This window comes from Malaclemys terrapin, chromosome 2, assembly GCF_027887155.1.
Source record: "Malaclemys terrapin pileata isolate rMalTer1 chromosome 2, rMalTer1.hap1, whole genome shotgun sequence".
Classification (NCBI taxonomy): Eukaryota; Metazoa; Chordata; order Testudines; family Emydidae; genus Malaclemys; species Malaclemys terrapin.
The window spans coordinates 140455791-140471685 of record NC_071506.1 but is presented as its reverse complement, the minus strand read 5'-3'; the positions used below and the strand labels follow the sequence as shown (position 1 = coordinate 140471685).

General features: G+C 56.2%; 3 protein-coding genes across 12 annotated transcripts in view; 1 reads left to right on the top strand and 2 right to left on the bottom strand.

Annotated features, from left to right (window-relative positions):
• The window catches only part of GPAT2 (glycerol-3-phosphate acyltransferase 2, mitochondrial), a 123665-nt gene extending 120566 nt beyond the window's left edge, over nt 1-3099 (top strand). For all 6 annotated transcript variants that reach the window (XM_054017919.1, XM_054017920.1, XM_054017918.1 and 3 more), the window contains 4 exons: nt 1129-1249; nt 1839-1904; nt 2519-2574; nt 2825-3099. In XM_054017919.1, the coding sequence (XP_053873894.1) occupies nt 1129-1249; nt 1839-1904; nt 2519-2574; nt 2825-2941 (360 nt within the window). In that variant the 3' untranslated portion in view covers nt 2942-3099. The remainder of the gene's footprint in view (nt 1-1128; nt 1250-1838; nt 1905-2518; nt 2575-2824) is intronic.
• Nucleotides 3100-3546: 447 nt separating this feature from the next.
• On the bottom strand, nt 3547-9843 carry LOC128831543 (fumarylacetoacetate hydrolase domain-containing protein 2-like). Of its 2 annotated transcripts, none has more exons than XM_054018049.1 (8): nt 9751-9843; nt 8310-8596; nt 6986-7202; nt 6365-6424; nt 5849-6011; nt 5043-5151; nt 4613-4700; nt 3547-3747 (listed from the first exon to the last, which is right to left on the bottom strand). In XM_054018049.1, exons 1-8 carry the CDS (start codon nt 9841-9843, stop codon nt 3685-3687), a joined length of 1080 nt encoding a protein of 359 aa, XP_053874024.1. In that variant the 3' UTR covers nt 3547-3684. The 2 variants fall into 2 exon arrangements, with proteins under 2 accessions (XP_053874024.1, XP_053874025.1); XM_054018050.1 differs by lacking the exon at nt 9751-9843 and adding an exon at nt 8875-9054.
• A 1272-nt stretch (nt 9844-11115) lies between these two features.
• Nucleotides 11116-15895, bottom strand: part of KCNIP3 (potassium voltage-gated channel interacting protein 3) — a 90787-nt gene continuing 86007 nt past the window's right edge. For all 4 annotated transcript variants that reach the window (XM_054020910.1, XM_054020912.1, XM_054020913.1 and 1 more), the window contains 2 exons: nt 15060-15122; nt 11116-14096 (listed from right to left, as the gene is read on the bottom strand). In XM_054020910.1, coding sequence (XP_053876885.1) covers nt 14049-14096; nt 15060-15122 — 111 coding nt within the window. In that variant the 3' untranslated portion in view covers nt 11116-14048. The remainder of the gene's footprint in view (nt 14097-15059; nt 15123-15895) is intronic.

Sequence of the window (15895 nt, the reverse complement as noted above, 5' to 3'; positions counted from 1 at the left end):
GGGACTAGAACCCAAAAGTTCTGAATCCCAGCCCAGCCCTCCCCTTCCCACCATTAGATCCCACTGCATCTCCCAGAGCTGGGGATAGAACCCAGGAGTCCTGACTCCCAGCTTTACCCCTCTCTGGGCTGTCAGTTCCCTGCTGCTGGGGGAACACGTTCTCCTTTTGGTCTGGCGGCACGTGGGAGGGGATCTGCCGCGCTCCCTCCCCAGCCCCATTGTAAGAGAACATCAAATTATCATATTAATTCCCGCTCCTATTGTTTCCCCCGCGATCGCACGCCGGAGCCCGGGTTCACAACCTGTCTCTTGAAAATGCCAGCTGCGTGGGCCGCTCCTCCAGACGGGAGCAAAGTTCTCTGTAATTCACCGGTGGGCGGGGGGCCTGAGAATGGGGCCCTCTGAACTCGTCTCACTTGCGCACAGGCTGCGGGAGCCTGTTGCCAAGCATCTGGCGCTGCAGCACCATCTTCTGGTCAGCCGGAGGCTCTTTCCCATGTGTGGATCCAGCGGCTTTCCCGACACGGGGAGGTGTTACTGAAAATGCCAGGCTCGGAGCCAGGGCGAACGGGACCAGGGGCTGCCCCAGTTCAGATCCACCCGGGTGACTCCTGCCCTGGGCTCCCCCCCGAGCCCTACCTCTGCCGTCAGGGGTCAGGTGATGCGGATACCGAGAACAGAACCCCCCAAACAGACAGATGGGGTGGCCCCTGGGGCAAGATTCAGACTAGCCTGAGCTGGGCACATAAGGTAAATAGGGGGTGAGGGTCAACCCTGACCCACAGCCCTGGGCTCCCCATAAACAGCTCTACCAATGCCCCTTAATCCTGACCTGCTGCCCCCCACTATCCCAGCTCTGGGCTCCCCCATCACTCTGCCAGTGCCCCTCAGTCCTGATCCCAGCCATGGGCTCCCCTGGAGCTCTGCCAGTGCCCCTCAATCCTGCCCCACAGTCCCCTGCTGTCCCTTCCCTGTTGTGCATGATGTTGGCAGCTCTCCCCTTGAGAGGAAGTTGAGTCCCCCCCAAACTCATTTCACATGTGACTAGCAGAACCCTGTTCCAACATGGACCATTCAGCACTCCCCAGGTCCAGCCAGGCTCAACCCATGCATCTCTTCTCCCCCCAGATAAGCCAGCTGGACAACTGCCCTGATTTCTTCCTCTTCCTGTGTGGTCTCCTGGGCCCCCTGCTGAAGACCTTTGAGAGAGCAGCTGCCTTCCTGGTGGAGTCTGGCTGTCCTGAGCTAGGTATGACCCCCCAGTGCATTCACCAGTGTGTGTTTAGCAAAGCCAACGGCCTGAGCTGACCCACTAGGCCTGTAAGATCCAAGGGGAATCTCGCTGCGTGGGGTCAACAAGAGCAGAGACTTGGGACCCATCCCCCTGGGAACATCCTGATGCCCAAGGGCAGTGCTGGCAGGGTGTCGGGTGCAGCTGAAGGGGGGGGCTCCCCACAGAACCCCAAACAGCACTGGGCATGTGGAATGTGGTGCCTTAATGGCTGGACTCTTCTAGCCCCGGGATCTTCCACCAGGGAAACCGAGGCATGGAGCAGGGACATGCCTTGCCCTAGGTCATACAGCAGGGCTCAGGACCCACGCCCTTGCTAGGATAACAGCCGCCACACTAAGATCCTTGGGGGCACATGCTGCTCCAGGGGGCTTCCTGGCTGTGCGCGTTGCATGGAGATGGGGGGGTCTGAGCTGGTGGAGAGGGGACGCCGGTGTAAATCAGTGTAGCCCTACTGAGGTGCGAGCTGCCCCAATGTCCCCAAGCTGAGGATCAGCCCCAGAATGGTGCAAGGGCCCCTCCCACGCTCTCTGCTTGCCTCCCCTAGAGTTGGAGTATGTGGAGAAGCTGCAGCGGTTCCTGCTGAGGAAGGCGAGAGAGGACGGCTCCTTCGGTGAGTCTGGGGCAAACCTACTGAGATGCAGCCTCCCTGTGCTGCTGGGGAGATGCTTCTGCGCCCAGTGTCCTCCTGGGTCTAACCCCTTTCTCACCCTGCTAGGGAGCCTTCATCCTGGTGCCGGCCTCTTCCTCTGGGGTTCTGTGGCAAATCAGATCAGGAGCCAACTCAGGGTGCTTATCTGCCTGAGCAGGAAGAGCTGGGTGTTGTCTGCCCCCTGCTGGGAGCAGGGGGAACAGCACCAGGAAGTGACAGGCTTCTCCGGGCATTTGTCAAGAAATCGCTCTCCCAGCTTCTCCTGCTGCTAGGATGGAGCTGCTGGTGGGCAAACACTGAGTTGGGCTGTAAACCTGCAGGGCAGGGAGGCAGCCCCGTAGTCAGGGTGAGTCCTGTCTTCCTTCCTGCAGCCCGCAGGGGCTTTTCAGGACCACCGCGAGGGCAGTTGAAATGGGGTTTTAGTGCCACAGGCTGCATTGCAGGACCCAGAACAGCACTAAAGGAGGAGGAGGGGGCCCGGCCCAAACAACTGCAGGAGCTGGGTGTGGTGGGAGGGTTGCTTGGGGCTGGTACGCCACGTGCTGGGCCTGATGTCCTGCCCTGTCTCATTCCAGTGTGTGCAAACAGGAGCCTGGCTCTGAGCTCCGTCCGGACCTTCAAGGAGCTGGGGGTGAGTGTGCCCCACCTCTCTGTACCCTGGTGATCCTGGTGAGGTCAGTTCAGCCCATCACACCTGTTTAGTTGGCAGATGGGCTGCTCTCTCCCTCCCCCATGGAGACATGTGGTCCTGCCTATAACCCCCCCTCAGCCTGGCCCACCACCTGGCTGGACAGGCAGATGCCCTCTCTCCTTGTGCAGCCCCAGCCCCAACCCCTTCCTGGGTGAAAAGTCAGGGTTCCTCCATCCCTCTCCTCCCCCAGGTGCTGAGGGAGCAGCCAGGCCCAGCAGGGCCCATTCTCCACCTCTCGGAAACTTTCAGCAGCAAAGGGAACCAGGAGCGACTGGAGAAGTTCATGGGGCAGTTCACCTCCAGCTAGAGCGGCTTGGCAAGGTTGAGGAACTGTCCTGCCACCTGTTTCAAAAACCCCCTTCTCCAGGATCCCCTCGAATGTCTCTGGGCTGGGGGTGGGATCCACCCACAGCAGCATGACCTCTGTTGTTTGAGTTGGAGATCAAAATAAATTTATTCTTGGTCCCGGGGTCTCCAGCTGCTTTTACTGGACAGGTTCATGCCAGCGGTTCTCCCCCCCCTGAAAACCAGCCATGGTGGGCTCACTGTTGCTTCCCTCTCAATGGTACCATGCCAGCTCTTCTTTCCCTGGTGTTACTAGAGAGATCAGTGCAGCAGGGCCCACTGGACTGCCAGAATCGTCTATGCAAATGCAGCCCCAGGACGGGGGAGATTCAGTCTGGGCTTGCACTTTCCCCATCCCACTGAGTAGGGCTGGGAAGTGCATGGATTTGCCTTGCTCTGCATCTAATCCTAGGGGAGCAGCCCTCTGTGCCCCTTACCCCTTTAACAGCAGCTTGGCACCATGATTTCCCCCCCCCCCCCACGCTGGCTGTTTGAATGGATTTCACACCGAGTGTGCTGATGGGTCAGAGCACAGACTGCGCCCTTATGCACCTCAGCTAGCAGGGCTGGCCCTTCAGTGAGAGCTTTATTGCAAAATCCACACGCCATTGAGTGTCATGATTAGCCGAAGGCCATTAAAGTGCTGCACCTGCCAGTGCCCATGATCAGCTCCTGTGCCCTGGGGACCGCGCTGGTGGGGCATCCTCAAACGACCTTGTTTCGGAGGGCTCCCAGCTGGTCAATTTCACACTGCACCACATCTCCTCTCTACAACGCAGGGGAAGCAGAGTCACATTTCCATTAGGAGCTACACGCTGCCACAACCAGCTAAAGACTGTAGCCACCCCTTTGCCCCCAGAATCCTTTGAACCAGCCCCTATGGCAGCACCATAGACCAGGGTAGGATGGTTGATGCCTGATCTTTGTTACCTAGTTACAAGCAACTGACCAGCGCTACAGCAGAACCCCGGGGTTAATGTCTCCCCATCTACCCCCCAGCAGATCAGACATGCTCCTAGCCTTGCAGACCAGAACACAGGGTGGGACTGACCCCCTCATGCCTAGAATAGACAAACTGCAACTGCTACACAAAATCCAGCTGGGGGGTGGGAAGAGTGTCTGTCATACTCTGAAACCCTGGGAGCTGGATGAGTCAAATATAAAATAATGGACAGAGTGACTGGAGCCTCCAGCAGCTCCTAAGCCCCCCCAGGAATGTTTTGACTGTAACTAAAGGGGCTAAAGCCTGCATTAAAAAAGCAACCTAAGGGGGATACCCAGTCGCAGTGAGGTGCACCCCCTAGTGGCTGTAGGAGCTCAGACACTTATTCCACAGCCCTAGGAACCCGCTGGCTCAAAACAAGAGGCTGGGCTGTCTCCCTTACTGGAATCTCTGAGCTTGGTGCTGCAATTCCAGCTGCTCAGGCAAGTCCTTGAGTCTGTGCCGAGCGCTCTGGACAGGCACCACAGTCGGCCCCTGTGGCTCCAATGGCAGGACCGGGGTCCACATGGGACACCAGCTATCTCCTGTCACTGCCCTTCGCTGGGACCCAGCCTACCCCCTGCTATAGGGAGTCCGGATCGCTAGTAGCAGCTTCAGCTCTCGCTGCGATTCCCCAGAATCGATGCTCACCTTCAGGAACACGGGGGGCTTCCGGAAAACTCCGGTGCCTGGGGGGGTCCCGGTGAGGAAGACATCTCCTGGGTACACCGTGATGAACCTGCCAGGAACCAGGAACAGCCCATCAGCAGGGCATCCTGGCTCAGCGCCTCCACCACAGCTGGGGAGAACGCTGGGCTCCCAGCACGCACCCCATTTGGGCCACGATTGTTCAGACGTGCCCAGATACCTGCCGGGGGCTGTGACTACCCCATGCATAGATCAGCGCTAGGGATCGACCCCAGGCCCTCTGGCTCCCAAAGGGCAGCTGCTGCTAAGGACTAGGGCTAACAATGGGAGGCAGCCATGACCCTGCCGCCGGAGAGGGGCAGAGAACCACACTGGGTTACCACGGCTCCCAGGAACAGTTGTTTGCTGCCACCAGGGCAGGGGAGGTACCTACCGGGAGACCCACGCGACCAGCGCCTGCGTTTTGAAGATCATCTGGTTGGTGTTGCTGTCCTGGACGAGCTCCCCGTTCACTTTGCAGCGGATTCCCAGCTTGTGAGGGTCTTAGAGAGAGACAGAGCAGTCAGGTCTGCAAAATAACTGGGGAGGATGGGGCTGTTCCCTGTTATGCAGAGGAGGAGGTGGGGATCCAGGAGAGGAAACCTCAGATCACAGGAAGGATCCCAATTTGTATCAAAAGGGCTGCCGTTGCTCACCGCTGCACTGCAGCCACCTCTGGGCAGGAACACAACAGCTGTTTTGACAGCTCGCCGCAAGCCGGAGAGGGCCACAAAGCGAAGGATGCTGGTCCAGTTGTGGCAGCAGGAGGAAATGTAGGGCACAGAAGGTGATTGGAATTGGGCTGGGACACCGGGATTCCTGCTGGGAACAGCATCCTGTGTGCATCAATGAGCACAGGGGTTGCCCCCTAGCGCCGTGCTTGGGGAACTGGTTCAGTAATAACTGGGGAAGGACACCACGTACTGAGCCACCCACCCCAGTCCTGGCAGCGCCCTGGGATTTAGAGGGCTCCTATGCAAATAGTGAGCAAAGCCGACCACACGTGGCCTGTGAGCTCCCTCGCATACCCAGGGCAGTACGACTGCAGCGATGGAGAAGGTGGGAGGAATCAGGGATGAAGGCAGTTCATGCATCACCCCAGGAGCCTCTGCAGCAGGAGGGCATCTGTGAGGGCAACCCAGCCTTCCCTGTGCCACCAGAGCCTGGCAGGCGGGAGAGACGGAAGGGCCAGACCTCTACCTGACACACAGTCCTTGGTGACAATGGCAGGCCCCAAGGGGCAGAAGGTGTCAAAGGATTTCCCCAGGATCCACTGCTTCCCATTCCTCTTCATCTGCCAGTCCCTGGCGGTGACGTCATGGGCAACCATGAATCCCACAATGTGATCCATCGCAGCTGACTCCTGGGCGGGGAGGGAAACAGGAAGGGAGTCGCCACACAGCCGAGCCACTGCTGGAGAGACTGCAAACGGGCTGCCCGACTCCTCTGGGCATGACGGTGCAGAATTAACACATGCGCTGCCCTTGACCAAGAGGGACGCCCTCTAGTGGGGAAAAGGGAGCACGCTCAGTTCAATCACCAGCCTGACAGCTGCGCTTGCCAACCAGGGGGCCATTTAGTGCCAGCCGTGGTGGTGGCTTTTGCCGCGTGCCCTGGACTGAAGTCACCAAACAGAAGGCCCCGTTCAGTCGGGGCTAGGTTTGAAGTACCAAGACCTGAAGTGGCTCCACAGTCCGTTCCCAGCTCCCTTAGTACCTTGATGTGCTTCCCTTTCTTCCCGATGACAAATGCCAGCTCCACCTCCCAGTCGACTTCCTAGAGAAGGAAACAGGCAAGTCTGATCTCTGCCCCAGTCCAGCAGGGCCTAGAGGCAATCAGGGCTAGGGTACCACGGGGAGAGGCAATTAGAGATGCCCCAGATCACTGTTCCCACAGCTGCGAAACGCCACTGGTGATAGGGCAGGTGGGCAATACCATCTCAGTGCAGAGACAACCCCCTTATGGCCTAGCAACATGGTAGCTCCCTAAGCAAGCTATTTGGATGCAACTTTCAGGACTGTTGGCGTCTAGGTGGCTTGTTACCCAACACAGCCAGCAGGAGGCACTTGCACAAGTAGCAGCAACCGTCCTTCCTAATTTCTTAGTGGTGGATCTTTGGATTAAACAGCTCTTGAGGCAGCTGGCAGCCAACTCAAATCTGGGCCCACGCTCTACTGACAGCAGCATTCTCCGTGGCCGGAGTGGGCACGCTCGGTTTTTGCTCCCACGGTTCTTTAGCTGGAGCCTTTAATAGACACATCCTCGGGGGCTGGCGTGCAGACGGGTTTTGGCTGAAAGGTCCCCGCAGGCACGACAGGAGAAGCAAGGGGTATTTACTTGGCTGTCGGCTGGGTGGATGATCTCATCGTAGGGGCCGATGATGGAGCTGGGAAACTTGCTGAAGATGATGGGCTCCTCGGGGATGTTTATGTTCTGCTCCCGGCAGTGGTCTGCGTAGTTCAGCCCCACGCAGATCACCTTCCCCGGGTTGGTTATGGGGGCCAGGAGGGTCACCTGATCACGTGGCAGGATGTGCTGGCCAGACTCCTGAGCCCTAGAGACAGAGGAGGGAAGGGATAGCTGAAAGGGATGCTGAGAGAATGGGGGAGGCTCTTCATTGGGGAAACCAGGGACGGTGGTGTAGTGGTCAAAGCAAGAGACTGGGAGAAGTGGATCCCCTGGGTTCTACTCCCAGTTCTGGCATGGATTTCCTATGTAGCTGCAATTCCTTGCCTCCCTGTGCCTCAGTTTCCCTCCTGTAAAATGGGGCTCACACGTACCTCTTGCATAGACACTGCCTTGAGAATCCTGCACTGAGAATGACCAGTCAGAGTGTGGGGCCAGGACTAGGACAATTCCAGCTGTACACTTCCATACCTTTCCTAAACAGCTTCCAAACCCCAAGAGAACAACTGTGCCCCCTAGTGCCCATCGAAGGGCATCTCATCCCTAGCTCTAAAAGCGCTTTACAAGGAAGAGGTTCATTATTCCCTTGTTTTACAGCCGGGAAACTGAGGCATGAGGCGGGGAAATGCCATGCGCTGAGTCCATGGCAGAGTTGGGACTAGAACCCAGGGCCATAGGCGCCAACTTTGTGGGTGCACCTGCAGCCCCCTTAACCGTGCCTCCCCACAGCACTTCCTGGGCATGCGGTAGGGGCAAGGGCCTGCAAAGATGCCGAGCAGAGGAGGCAGCATTACTGAGAGAATCTTAACTTCTCCATTCCCTGCTTTCTAGTCAATAAACCCCAGACCTTTCAAAGGTATTTAGGCACTTCACTTTCACTGAAATCATTGGACGATAGGTGCCTAAATACCTTTGAGGATCTGGGCTTAACTCTAACTCTTAACACTGCCCAGACAGCGAGCCCCAGGCCTCAAGCTGGGTTCATCCACCTCTCGTGCATGGCTCCACTGCCCACTTTGTTTTTTTGTTAAAGCCCCCGTTGGCTTTGACTCTGCATTCTGATGCCAGTCAACAGCCTGGCGGCAGATGGGGGGAGCCCACAAGGGTACCAAGCAGCAGGGGAACCCAAGCACCAACGCACAGGAAGGGGACAGCCCCTGGATAGGGAGCTTGTTAGCTCGAGCGTCTGCTTGGCCTTTCAGGACAGAAATGGCTTCTAGCACCCCCTGCAGGGTCGCTGGAGATCCCCACTTACCTTCTCGCTACGCCCAGTGCTGCGTCCCCTACCTCCAGGAACTCTCTCATCCTCTTGGGAAGGGAGGGGTCGAAAGCATTTAAATCAATCACGTTGCCTCCATCTTTCTCCTCCAGCCCAATCCTGGGCCCATCCGAGCCAGTTTGAAACTGGACCAGCCTCATAGCCCCAGCTAGATGGGAAACGCCCCTGGACTCTGTCCCGCCCCAGCTCGTGCAGCCGGGCAGTCTCCAGCTCAGTCTCAGACTTGCTGGAAGGGCTCTTAGGACCAGCACCGGCATCAGATCCTGCAGGAGAGAGACAAACGAGCGTGGACAGGTCATCCGCACACTCCAGTTGGGTCTCTGCCCAGCAGGGGTAACTATTTCTTTTTTTTTTTTGGTCAAGGTCCAAATTCTTGGTCAAAGTATAGTAAACAGAGAAAATAAACTAATGATGATGATAATAAATAAATAAAAAGATGTTGGGGTCCATCCAAAAGCATCTGGCAGTCCAGATTTGGCTCACGGGCCACCTATTAACTACCCCAATGGAAAGTAACCAGAACCTGGACTCTCCCTCTTACCACATGGGGGAGGGAGGGTAGGTAACTGGTCACGCACAGGGCTCAAACCCTGGGACACCCAGTTGTTCACCAGGGTCACGCAGCTGCATCTGGATTCCCACAGAGCCAGAGGCTCGGTGAACCCGATAGTGTCACGGGAGTGAGGAACTGCTCTGTGAGGTCGGAAGGGGGAGCCGAGAGCGGTGGGGGGGTCACTCTGGGAGGCCGGGGGCGCCGAGGTAGGTGGGGGGTTACTCTGGGGGGGCGAGGGAGGTGGGGGTCACTCTGGGAGGCCGGGGGGGGCGAGGGAGGTGGGGGCTGAGGGAGGTGGGGGGTCACTCTGGGGGGGCGAGGGAAGTGGGGGGTCACTCTGGGGGGGCGAGGGGGGCGAGGGAGGTGGGGGCTGAGGGAGGTGGGGGGTTACTGGGGGGGGCGAGGGAAGTGGGGGTCACTCTGGGAGGCCGGGGGGGGCGAGGGAGGTGGGGGCTGAGGGAGGTGGGGGGTCACTCTGGGGGGGCGAGGGAAGTGGGGGGTCACTCTGGGGGGGCGAGGGGGGCGAGGGAGGTGGGGGCTGAGGGAGGTGGGGGGTTACTGGGGGGGGCGAGGGAAGTGGGGGGGTTACTCTGGGGGGTGCGAGGGAGGTGGGGGGTCACTCTGGGAGGCCGGGGGGGCGAGGGAGGGGGGGGCTGAGGGAGGGGGGGGGTCACTCTGGGAGCCGGGGGGGGGCGGGCCTGGAGCCCCTGCAGGGGCTGGATCTAACCGGACGTGACAGGGCCGGAGCGAACGGACGCTGGGGGAGGAGCGGGGGGGGGGGTTAACGGGCACTCGACGGGCCCAGCAGGTTCGGGGGGGGGGGGGGGAGATGGAGGAAGCGCCAGGCCGCCCCGCCCCCGTTACCTGCCCAGGGCCTCTGCGGTGGCTGTTGCCCTGGCTGCACTTCCTGCGGTCGCTCGCTGATGCCGTCACAAAGCCGAGCCACACCCCTGTCATCTGACTGTGACGTCCTCACAGCCGTCGCCTGTAGGGGAGCCAATAAAAACCTAACTCTCCTCCTCTCGCAAAGAGTGCGGCGGGGCACCCAACAACCAATCAGAGAGCGGCCAGGGCGGGATTTCACGCGTTACCACCAATAAACCGCTAGCTAATAAGCCCCGCCCACTGTTCTATTCCCTCAGAGAGCGTGACTGGCTGTCACCATGACATCAAAGGCAAAGCGTGGGACAAGCCAGGCTGGGCGCTATGACTCTAGGAGCAAAGCGTGGGGCAGGGCGGGCTGCAGGATGAGCCATCCTAACTAGGGCACCAGTTACCCTGCATAAAGGTTGCCGTGTGGCTCCCCCGCCCCAGCAGAACCCATGGGCGCCCTCATCTGCAATGCAGAGCAGCAAATGGGGGTCCAATGTGCTGCATCCCTTTGGCCTGACGTGCCCTGGCCCTGCTCATGGGGTCAGCAGTAGCAGCAGTTCAGCGCACGGTCTCTAATGCGGCCCCCTGTAGGCTGTCACTCTTAACCCCTTCGGAGAGCGCGGGCCCCCTCTGCTCCTCTCCCCAAAGCACGTGACTCCGGAAAGTCCTTGCTCCCTACCTGTCATCTGCCTCATCTCAGCCCCCAGCCCTGCCTGCCCCCCCTGCCCAAGGCCACCCCTCCTTCTGTCAACCATCCCCCCTTTCCCGCACAATGGAAGGATCAGAAACCAGCAGTTCGTTTAGCACCTAGCATGTGTCCATGACTGGGGCTCCTAGGAACCATAGTTATAATATAATATATATAATAATAAATTAATAAACTAGGAGCATGGCGCAGGGTGCTGCAGGCGCGTTCTTAGCAAAGCGGGGCGGCACCGTGGGTCAGGACTCTCTCATCAAGGGTGACCCTTTCTGTCACGTTGTAGTGTCACTTCTTCCAAGCACAGAGTCCCACAGGAAAACGCCTGAGCTTGTCCCAAGGCATGAATCAACCAGCCTTGCAAGGGCATCACCCGCTCAGTGCATGATGCTCAGCAGAGTTGTTCCATACCTCCAAGCTCCAGGGTGTCCAATACTCACACTCCATAACATGGCCCATCCCAAGTGCTGCTCTGGCATTTGCAGCCATGTAGTCAGCTGGATATGCAAAGAGAGGCCCAGGATAGAAAGCAAGAATGGAACCGTGTTCATGCTATCAGCTGTGTTTCATGGCATGGGAAGGATTTGGATACAGAAGCAGCTGGTATTTAATGCTAGAGAAGGAAGCAAAATGGATGGGAGACTCTTTTTTTTTTTTAAGTTTATTTTATTAAAATATACAGTGACTGAATATCAAGTAGTTACAGAGAACAGGAACCGACGACTGTCTCCCCAGGTTGTGCTGAGAGGGTGGGCGTGAGATTAGGGGCACTGGAGTAAAGGCTACTGCTAGTGAGACATGCGGCCATTCCTTATACTTACATATGTCAGGAAGTATCGAGTGCAAACTCACAGCCTCCGGGAGAGGGCTTAGGATAGAGGAGAGGGAGAGACGGCCGGAATTCAGAGCCTTCTTGGCAGTGGGAGACAGAAACAGACTGATCTGGGCCTTTGGGCACTGAGAGAGGTTGAGAGGAAGATGAGGACTGAGTCTGAGTGGTTAAAAGTCTGGATCCTAGTGCTAGTTCAGATCTGGGAAGTGAGGCTGGACTTGGGGGTAGTGGGGGGTAAAGGTGGATCAGGTTGTATCCGAGGGGAAGGCCTGGGAGAAAAAGGCAGAGCCTGCACTAGTTTAAGCATCGGTGACAACTTCCACCAGGACACCTTCTCTTCCCCAACGTGTTTGGTGGACTCTTCCCCACTGCAGATCCAGAGACTATTTCTCAGGCTTGGTGCTCTTCTAACCAGAGACTGTTCCACCCCCAGCGAGGCAGGGTCATTCAATAACCAGACCCATCCAAGGTTACTAAAGGAACTGAAAGGGGAAAGTGAGGTTTTTACTCACGAAAGCTTATGCCCAAATAAATTTGTTAGTCTTTAAGGTGCCACCAGACTCCTTGTTGTTTCTCTAGGGCACCTCATCTAGGGGATTTCTACTGGCATGGAAACAGATAGCCCCACGGCTCTGTGACTCTGACATGGCCAACAGGAAATCCCAGTGAGATGGAGCATCCAGCTACTTAGAAAGTTCCTCATTAGGGACTGTACTGACTTATCCCTGACTTGGATCTTGAGGATGACACCCTCTTGGTTGCAGAGCTACCAACCTACCTCCTCTTTTCCCTACCAAACCCGATGACCGGTGACTTGTCTAGCCCTACATGCGCTGATTTCCAGCTGGCTTTTCCAACTCTCTGGCCTCTTTCAAGACTTGTTCGCCTAGTGGCAGATCTCATCTCAGTCCCGGAAACAACATGTGTAATGCCTAAAAATAGTCACTTGTTAAAAAAAACAAAACAAAAAAACAGTCCCTCAAACCAAACCTTGTCATCGTTCCCCCAGAGATAGGTGATATTTCACGCCCTATTTGACTTTCAACTGCAGCACGGAGCTTTGGGCATATTCGTAAGTCACCGCCTGTCAGCTTTCAGTGTCACAGAAGAGACAAGATGGGTGAGGTAATATCTTCCTCTGTCTCCATGTACCTCAAAAGCTTGCCCTCTCCACCAACAGAAGTTGGACTTATAATAGGTTGTACCTCAACCACCTTGTCTCTCACACACCCTGGGACCAACGTGGTTACACAACACTGTCCATCCCACAGAATAACAGTTTTCCAGCATAACCCTCAAGTGCAGTCAATAGATATTTGAACCAGATCTGATGGAAATGACGGACCGGTGGAAAACGATGGAAAATTTCAGCTCCAAAACGTGGCAGCGCGGGCCCATCTCTTCCTCCAGTTTGGAAGCGCCAGGGTATTTGTGCTTGTACTTCTGCTTCAGGAAATTCAAATCCTGTTTCTTTGTTGCAGATCGCCCCAGTTCCAGTTTCCTGAGTGAAGATACCTCGTTCTCCCGTACAGTTGCAGGTGGAGGGACATTCATTCTCAATGTGATTGGAGAGAAGGTGTGCTAGCTTCTTCCTTTGCTTCCCTTCTCTGGGGACCTAGAAGGCTCTGTACACTCTCTAACATTCACACACGATGTGGAACCTGCCTTTGAATGGACGCTCTTGTGCTTTTAGAACTGAAATTCTGGAGATGATTCCCAACAGCCAGTAATGTCTTCTGTTCAGACATCCACAGACAGTCCTCTCTCAGCTGAGACACATTCAGGTTCCAGTATAGACTGTGACACATTCAGGTTCCAGTAAAGACACATTCAGGTTCCAGTAAAGACTGTGAATGGCTATCCAACTACAGAAACAGTTTCTCCTCCCTTGGTGTTCACACCTCAACTGCTAGCAGAGCACCTCACCCTCCCTGATTGAACTAACCTCGTTATCTCCACACTGATATATACCTGCCTCTAGAGATTTCCATTACTTGCATCTGAAGAAGTGAGGTTCTTACCCACGAAAGCTTATGCTCCCAATACTTCTGTTAGTCCCAAAGGTGCCACAGGACCCTCTGTTGCTTCATTCAGGTTCCAGGATCTTGGCCCAGGAGCTGCCTGCACATGGAAAAGTGAGGAGCGGGTCCTCAGCTGGTGAAAATTGATGGAGTTCAGTTGAAGATTTCGCAATGGGGGTATGAAGTCCATGGAGTTATGCCAAATTGTGCCAGCTGAGATCTATTTCTTCTTCAGTAACTGCCTCTCCCTCCTTTTCCTGATGGAACCCAGTAACTGCCTCATTGCCAGGTTCTCACTTGGTGCTAGTGAGAAGAACTCCACCTCCCACATGCAAACGTCCTTTCCATCCCACTACCATGCGAGAAGTGCTGAGCTTAATCCACGAGGCTGGTCTCTTTCTCACAGGTGGTATTTGATGCTGTGCAGCATTCCCTTGCTATATCCTAGGGGAGAGCTAGCCAATCCCCCTGCTAGGTCAGACAAACCCATGAAACCTAATCTCTTTCTGTCTCCTCTTGCCCTTCAAGTGAGAATCCGGTCAGTGTTGGGAGCAAACATGATCACGTCCTCTTTTATTTATTTTGTTGTTGTTGTTGTTGTTTTTTTTTTTAAATATAAAAAGAGTTTGTTTTTCTTCTCATAAAGATGTGTGTGTGCTTAACGAGAGAGATAGACAGAGGCGTCCGTCTGTGCGCAGGCCAGGAGGCAGCCGCGCGGGAGAGACGAGATCACATTCTAGATCACATTCTCGAACAGCTGCATGGAGCTCATGATGTTCTCGTCCTGGAAGGAGAGGAGAGAGAAAGGCCAGGGCAATGGTTCAGAAACAACACGACCAATGGAGATTTGTGGTTCAGTGAATGAGGAAGCGGCTTGGGAGACAGGAGATTTGGGTGCTAATCTCAGCCCTGCCACTGGCCTGCTGTGACACCTTGGGCAAGTCACTGCCCTCTCTGTGCCTCAGTTTCCCTTCCCTGCTCTTTGGGATTGTAAACCCTTTGGGGCAGGGATTAACACACGTCTGTTCAGTGCCTACCAATGGGAAACTGGTTGGCTGGGGCCTCTTAATCTCTACTGTAATAATAACAATATATCTGACAGAGGTGTGGTCTGTACATTAGACTGGCAGTTGTCAGAACTGGAGTTCTAATACTGGCCTACTGGGTGAACTTGGGGAAGTCCCGTCCTCTTTCTGTGCCGGTTTTCTCATTAGGGATAGTAGGACTGACCTGCTTTGGACGGTGCTTTGAGGTCTGCTGATGAAATTAGCTAAGGATCATTACTGAGTCAATGTGCATCATCTAGCACTGTTCATGTGCTACCATGCACACATGGGCATGCTCCGTGAATTAAGTCAACCTGCTCTTAATGGAGCTTGGTCTGGTCTCCTGTCTCCCTACAACAGCTCCATCCCCTCTTCGCTTATGCAGTAAGTGCCTCCACAGCAGGAATCAACATGTGTAACCCCACAGCTCGCGTTACACAAGAGGAGAGGATCTGGACGGGGGGAAGCTGCAGTCAAAAGGGATTAGAAATGGTGTGACTGGAATTTGGAGGGTCAGATGAATCAGTGTCCTGGCTGGAGAATGCACTGGACAAATTGGTAAGATGGCTTCTAGGAAAGGAAGATGGGTAAGATGGGCTCTGAATCCTATAGAGGGGTCAGGGACGTGGTCAGGAGGAAGAGGAGGAGGGATCTGCAGGACCAGGAGGGCGATGAAGAATCCACAGCAGCGACCTGCTCACCTTTAGACAGGTCTCTAAAAACTCCTCGATTGTCACCACGCCGTCCCGATTTCTGTCCATTTTCTGAAACAGAAAAGCGATGCTCAGCAGGCGCGTGGGTGATGGTCCCGGCGAATCTGTGCCTAGGTGCAAGAACACGCTCATCCCCCCACCCCTGCAACCAAGCCGTGCCCGCCTGTACCCTAAAAGTCCACCTTCCTGCAATCCTGGCAGGCCTGGGAATGGCCTCTCTCTGCCTGCATTCTGCCCTATGGCTGTGAGCCCCCATCAGTGACGCTCCTCCCAACCAGTCCTCCTTCCTACCTGCCAGCCCAGGCCTAAGGCCTGTAATGGAGCAGCCCCCCCGGGACCGGAGTGTGTCTGTGGCTTGTAACCCAATCTCAGTGAATCCTCATCAAGAGTCCCTAATGGGGCCCATGCTCTGCAGCTGCCAGGGTCTGCAGCGGGATCGCCAGCCACAGCCCCGCCATCTGCCTCCTGCCCGCAGCCATGTGGGAATCTGCATCTGCCCTTGTGTTGGTGAAGCTAATCCCACGCCCACACCCTTTCCACCCCGGCATAATTCCACTCATGGGCGCCAACTCCGTGGGGGCTCCGAGGCTCAAGCACCCAGGGAAAAAAATAGGGGGTTTTCAGCACCCACCAGCCACACTGGTTCTGGCCCGGGCTCTCCACCGATCAGCTGTTTGGTGGGTGAAAGCTGTTGGGCGGGGGGAAGAGGGGGGAGCGGCTGGTGGGCGAGGGGGGCCTCGGGGGAAAGCGCGGAGTGGGGGTGGGAAAAGGCAGAGCAAAGGCTGGGCCTTGTGGGAAGGGGCGGAGCCTCAAGCAGAGTGGGG